This window comes from Mauremys mutica, chromosome 9, assembly GCF_020497125.1.
Source record: "Mauremys mutica isolate MM-2020 ecotype Southern chromosome 9, ASM2049712v1, whole genome shotgun sequence".
Taxonomy (NCBI): Eukaryota; Metazoa; Chordata; order Testudines; family Geoemydidae; genus Mauremys; species Mauremys mutica.
The window spans coordinates 67,796,431-67,802,284 of record NC_059080.1 but is presented as its reverse complement, the minus strand read 5'-3'; the positions used below and the strand labels follow the sequence as shown (position 1 = coordinate 67,802,284).

General features: G+C 48.0%; 1 protein-coding gene across 1 annotated transcript; it reads left to right on the top strand.

Moving 5' to 3' along the window:
* The first annotated feature begins 1,456 nt into the window (after window positions 1–1,456).
* On the top strand, window positions 1,457–5,586 carry LOC123376896 (RING finger protein 223-like). Its single transcript, XM_045029156.1, has one exon. The coding sequence runs from the start codon at window positions 2,091–2,093 to the stop codon at window positions 3,009–3,011; it is 921 nt and encodes a 306-aa protein (XP_044885091.1). The 5' UTR covers window positions 1,457–2,090; the 3' UTR covers window positions 3,012–5,586.
* Window positions 5,587–5,854: the final 268 nt, after the last annotated feature.

The window sequence follows — 5,854 nt, the reverse complement described above, 5'->3', positions numbered from 1 at the left end:
GAGCTTTCGTGGGTGAATGCCCACTTTGTCGGATGCAAGAGTGGAAATTTACAGGGGCAGGTAAATATAAGCAAGCAAGAAGCAAGCTAGAGATAATGAGGTTAGATCAATCAGGGAGGATGAGGCAAAACGTCTGTTAATCTATAAGGTACCACAGGATTCTTTGCTGCTTTTACAGAACCAGACTAACACGGCTACCTCTCTGATGTATGTTCCTTGTAGCTCACCAAAAATAAAACTTTGTGTACTGGTAACCAAGCGTTATTTAACAGAATATGTATCTGCAACTGTACACATTATACTAGCACTAGTTAGCCTTACTCAGAGCATAATAAATACTTTTCTAGAAAGCCAGATCAAACCTACTAATTCTAAATTGTACTCCTCGCTGGAGTATCTTTGCCAGAATCAATGCAACATCTTTTAACACAAAGATTGTGAGAATTTATCCAGAATTCTCCATCATGAACATTCTTTTAGATTACTAGAGGTTCAAAGAACCAGATGATTCTTCACATAATGCTAGGCAGTTAGTAAAATGGGTATTGCTAGTAAAGAATAGACCATTTGGCAGTCCATTTGGAATTTTGAAAGCTGATGGGAGGGACATTGGAGGAACAACAAAGATAGATAAAAGTATATAAAAAGGCAAAATTATGGGTAAAAGGGATCATATTTATTGTAGTAAATTTTCTACATGGCTCTTATATGTGGATTTCATGCAACTAACATTTAAATATGTAAATATCCATGACAGCGCCACAAAATATTTGTTTTTTATGAAAATCAATTCAAACCACAAATTGTAAAAAGTAATAGCACTGCTTCCTCTATAAGAACATGGGCCAAATCATACTCTGCTCACTCACACAAGAAGTGCCATTTAAGACTATAATATTACATTCATATGAGTATGGTAAAGAGGATTTGGTCCCGTATTTGGTTCTGGCAGAAAATTATGTGAAGAGTTAGAAAACGTGGCTAGAGCCAAATCTCCTGACTGTGATCTGAAGGGGAAAAAAAATTGGAGCAGCATACCAAGCTGAAGCTGTCCTTGAACCAGACCCACACCCACAAACAAATCAGACTTCCATAGAGGGTCCTCAGTAAAGGCACCTATATTAAGTCAAAAGATTGAAGTAAATGAAAGGCTAGTAATGTGCTTTGGGGGGAAAATCCTATGTAAGGATCTGATACTGCTCTCAGTTAAATCAATAACAAAAATCTAATCGACTTCAGTGGGAACGGCCTCATAATTGTATTTCTAAAACAAAAAAGGAGTACAGTGAGAGAGCACAATTGTTTAAATATGTCTCTAATCTAGTAGTCAATTCCTGTTCTGACTCTGAAAAAGACCCATATCAGGGCTCAGTGCTGGTCTATGCATTAGATCTCAGTTCAATTCTAACAAAGGAAAATCTCCTTCAGAATCAGCAGCAGCAGGACATTTGTAAGAGATCATTGTTTTCAAGAAGAGAGCAAACCCCATTCTCTCTTTACGGTTCCAGCCTGGCCCTGGGCTTCCTAATTACAATCAAAAGGTTAAGCTGGCCTTGTGATGAGTGGGCTTTCGTCCTTGAACACAGAAATGAGCTCACAGCTGATCATGCAGAGGCAACCGCTGGTGCGTGTGTCTGTCTCTCCCCTGCCGCCCGAGCCTGTTCGGAGCAGGAACCCCGCATTACATCACCGGCTCGCTCGCTCGCTTCTGGGGAGGGAAGGAGCAAAGCGGCGACTCCGGGGGGCTGCTGCTGAGGGTGAGAAGGGAGAGGCTCAGGAGCCCAGGGGGCGAGGAGGCTACTGCGGAGGGGCGGCCGCGCACGCAGCAGAGGCTCGAAGCCCGCAGCTGGAGGAGGATGCAAGAGTTACGAGACATGCATTAAAGAGGGGGGAAAGGGGGAGACCAACCCCCCGGTCCAGCCGCCTCCTCCTTCGGCATCCTCCCATGCGACGGTGCCTGCACCCCAAGGGCAGCCGGGCAGCGGGCCGGGGGCTCCTGCTCCCAGGCTGAGAAGAGACAAGCCGGTGGGGGAGGGTCGAGCTTTTCTTTTTCGGTGGCGCTCCCTCCCTCCCCCGGCTGAGAAGATGTTATGGCCGAGCTGGCGGAGAAGGGCAGCGGCAGCCTAGGGACGGCGGGCGGGCGGCAGCAGCAGGATGGGGGGGCGGCGGATGGCGGGGGGCCGGAGGAGGAGGAGGCGGCGGCGGCGGCCGGGGCCGCCAACCCCGCTAACTACGAGGACTACGAGTGCAAGATCTGCTACAATTACTTCGACCTGGAGCGGCGCGCGCCCAAGCTGCTGGAGTGCCTGCACACCTTCTGCCAGGAGTGCCTGAGCCAGCTGCACCTGCGGGCCGCGCAGCGCCCCCCGCCCGCCCCCGCGCAGGCCGGCCCGCCCGGCGCCGCGCCATGGCGCGCCGGGGCCAGCGGCACCATCTGCTGCCCGGTGTGCCGCCACCGCACCGCCCTGCCCGACCAGCGCGTGCACAGCCTGCCCGTCAACACCAAGCTGGCCGAGGCCTTCCCCCTGCAGCTGCGGGCCCGCGACCCGCTGCCCCAGGACCGCCTGCCGCCCGCGCCGCGCCCCGCCGCCGGCCCCCAGCCGCGCCCCGCGCCCCACGAGGCGGGCCCAGCCCCGCGGCCGCAGCGCCCCGGCCCGCGCTCCTCGGGCGGCGGCTACGAGAGCTGCCAGAGCTGCAAGCGGGCGGCGCTGAGCGCGGGCTGCGTGTGCGTGGTGTTCTCCTTCCTCTCCATGGTGGTGCTGCTCTTCACCGGCCTCATCTTCGTCAACCAGTACGGGGGGGAGCCGAGGCCCGGCGGCCCGGCCTCGCCCTCCCCCGTGGGGCCCATCTGCCTCTCGGTCGCCAGCATCCTCGCCCTCTTCTCCGTCGTGGTCACCTGGCTCATCTGCTGGCTCAAGTACCGACCCGAGGCGGGGGCCGAGGCGGCCCCCGGGAGCGGGACCCCCAGGGGGCGGGCTGCTGCTGCTGGCGGCAGGAGGAGCCACACGTAGCGCTGGGGCCGCGGCCGCCTGTTGTTGCTGCAGCCGCCGCCTGAGGCTGCCCCCCCACCACCCGGGTGCGGGAAAGCGGGGGCCCTGCGGGGTACTGGGCCCGGGCGTTTCCAAGCACGCGCTTGCCCGGCCTGGTCCCCTCTGGTCTCGGGGGACAAAGGGAGGGCAGGTGTTAGAGGAACGGGGACCACAGAGCCTCGGTGCATTTGGCCTGGTCTCTTCCCTTCCACGCACCTTGCACTCCTTATCGCCTCTCTGCCTCCACGGGGGGGAATACAAGGAGCCACCGGGGGCGGGGGGCACCTGCTGGCCCGCCGTGCACTTGGCCTCTTCTCTGCACGTGGAGGACGCACCTTACCTTGTCTGTGCTCCACACTTGAGGGACCCTGCAAGAGGCTTGGAGGAAGTGGGACCATTGCACCTCAGTGCACTTGTCCTGCTACTTCCTCCACAAAAGCCGTGCACACAGTCCTAGATCCCAGTCCGTGGATGCAAGGAAAGACCTTGTCATGGAGAGAGGTGAAACGATTTTTCAAAATTCACTTGAACTGTTACCTGCTTCTCACCCACACATGCAAACTCCTTTCTGCCCTCTCCCTTATGTTCCCAGCCTAAGGGGAAAGACCATGTGTGGGAGAATTGGAGGAGATGGGTTAGTTATTTTGGTACTCAATCCTGAAGTGCAAATCCTTCTTAGGATCTTATTAGTGGATAAGGATGCAGGGCCATCATTTTGAGTGGCAGCGTTATCTAGTGAATAGAGCACAGACTGGGAGCCAGACACTTCTGAATTCTAATCCTGGCCTTGCCACTGATCTGCTAGGTGGCCTTGGGAAAGTGATTTAGCATCTCTGTATTGTGGTTTTCTCCTCTGTAAAATGGGAATAATAATTCTTATTTACCTATTTCAAAGGGAGTTGTGATGACTAATTAGTTAATGTTTGTAAAGCACTTTGAAAATGTCAAGTGCTATATAAGTGCTAGTATTATTTATTATTTATTTTTCACGACATCAAGGAAGGGAGGAGAATAGAGGGAATGATATCTGGACAATTAATGAGTTTGAAATGAATGCCTTGTGTACATGTATAGAGGGACGGGGGGATGTCTGATGGAGGGAGCAAAGAAGGTGGGAGAATTAAGTAAGATCTATCAGCTATCTTCTTGCCAACTGGAGGGTAAGATACATGTCTCTAACAGATATACAATGGCCTGGCATCTTGGGAAATTAGGAAAAGTCAAGGGGTAGGAAAGGGTCACACACCATTTCCCTACTTTTATCATTTATCAGCATACCCTTGTTTCTGTGCTTGCTAATGCAGAGGGGATGAAGCCATTTATCAAAGAAAACTGGCTTACTGTTGCCCCCACCTGGAAGATAATTGAAGAGATGCATTGTTGTTACGATCAGAATAAGATGACTGTGTTCATTGTATTTTGTTCTTTTCCCTTTTTAACCTTAAAAAAAGGAACTACAGTACATGTACAAAAGAGCTGTCTTAAACTCCTGTCCTAAAGAGACTGCGCCAAAGTATCCCCACATGTATCTGTTCCCCCTGTATAAGAAAACTGCCTCTATAAGGCAATTGACTTTTTGCCAGGCCCTTGAGTAGTTGTTTAAAATAGGCTTTGCTATTTCATTTTTAGAGATCGTTGTTTAATGTGGGTAACTGAAACACTGTTTTGTGCATTTTAAACAATTTACTGAAGATGGTTTAATTAATATAATATAGCTCTAAAACTGGGATGAAAGATTTCTGTGGCACAGAATAATGATTGATTGACCATTCATTTATATGGTGAAAGGAATCCCACATTAAAATATTGATTTTCAACAGCGCAGTAAAAGTGGAATATGATAGTATCATTTCTGTATTGATAATTAGCCTTCAGTTACAATAGTTACAACTAGAAAGTGTTTTTCCACCCTTCTTGATATGTTTCACTTCTGTATTATGAATTTCTCTAAAAGGCCAGGAGAACACTTTTTGTATATGTCAGGTTGGGACTTTAATGCATTTCATATATGGTGAGATATTCATAATGCGAGATGAAAAATCATGCCATATAATTTGTTTTGTAATGTACAAAGGAGAGCACTCTATGTAAGTACTATTGTATGTTGCAGGATAATTTTGTTTGGTGCCTGAATTTAAAAAAAAAAACTTAATTAGCTGTTATCTCTTATATCTGGAATGAGAAACTGCTTCCTCTTCCATATTTCTACATAGTACTGTATTGGAATGAAAATGATGATTTTTGTGCTTAACAATTGGAGAATTTAAAGGTGGTTGTATATTATTCCCTGTGTATTTATGCAAGCTTTCTGCATGATATCCTGACAAGTATTCTATTAATAGACCCTTACTTGACCACTTCTATTTATGACAAGTGAAAAGAAATGTATTGACTATTTAGGAGCAGAAAGACAGCAACTGAAGACTTGTTTTAAGTGTGATGTGTTTTATGACTGCACAAGTGATGTGTAGTGTGCATTGTCTTGATTATCACAAACCTGTAAAAATGTAGTATTTGTACAAAGATCCATTATAATGAAAGTATTTGATGAAAACAGTATGTGATCTTTGTGTCACTTATATTCATAAACACATAAATCTGCGCCAGCCTTTTCACACAACAGAAAATAAAAATATTATGGGGAGATAAATTATTGGATTCTGTTCTGGCTCTGCGCTAACTTTCTGCATGACCTTGGTCAAGTTATTTAAGATGGTATTTTCAAACTTGGATTAATAAACTAGGCAGCTAAATAAAAATATATCTTTGAAAACTGAGCATAGCATTGACTTGAGTAGTAGATGTGGATACTTTGCACATAAGAA

Bases quoted from the DNA above. Each gene is read 5' to 3' on its own strand.
- LOC123376896 (XM_045029156.1), top strand. From the start codon at position 2,091: ATGGCCGAGCTGGCGGAGAAGGGCAGCGGCAGCCTAGGGACGGCGGGC.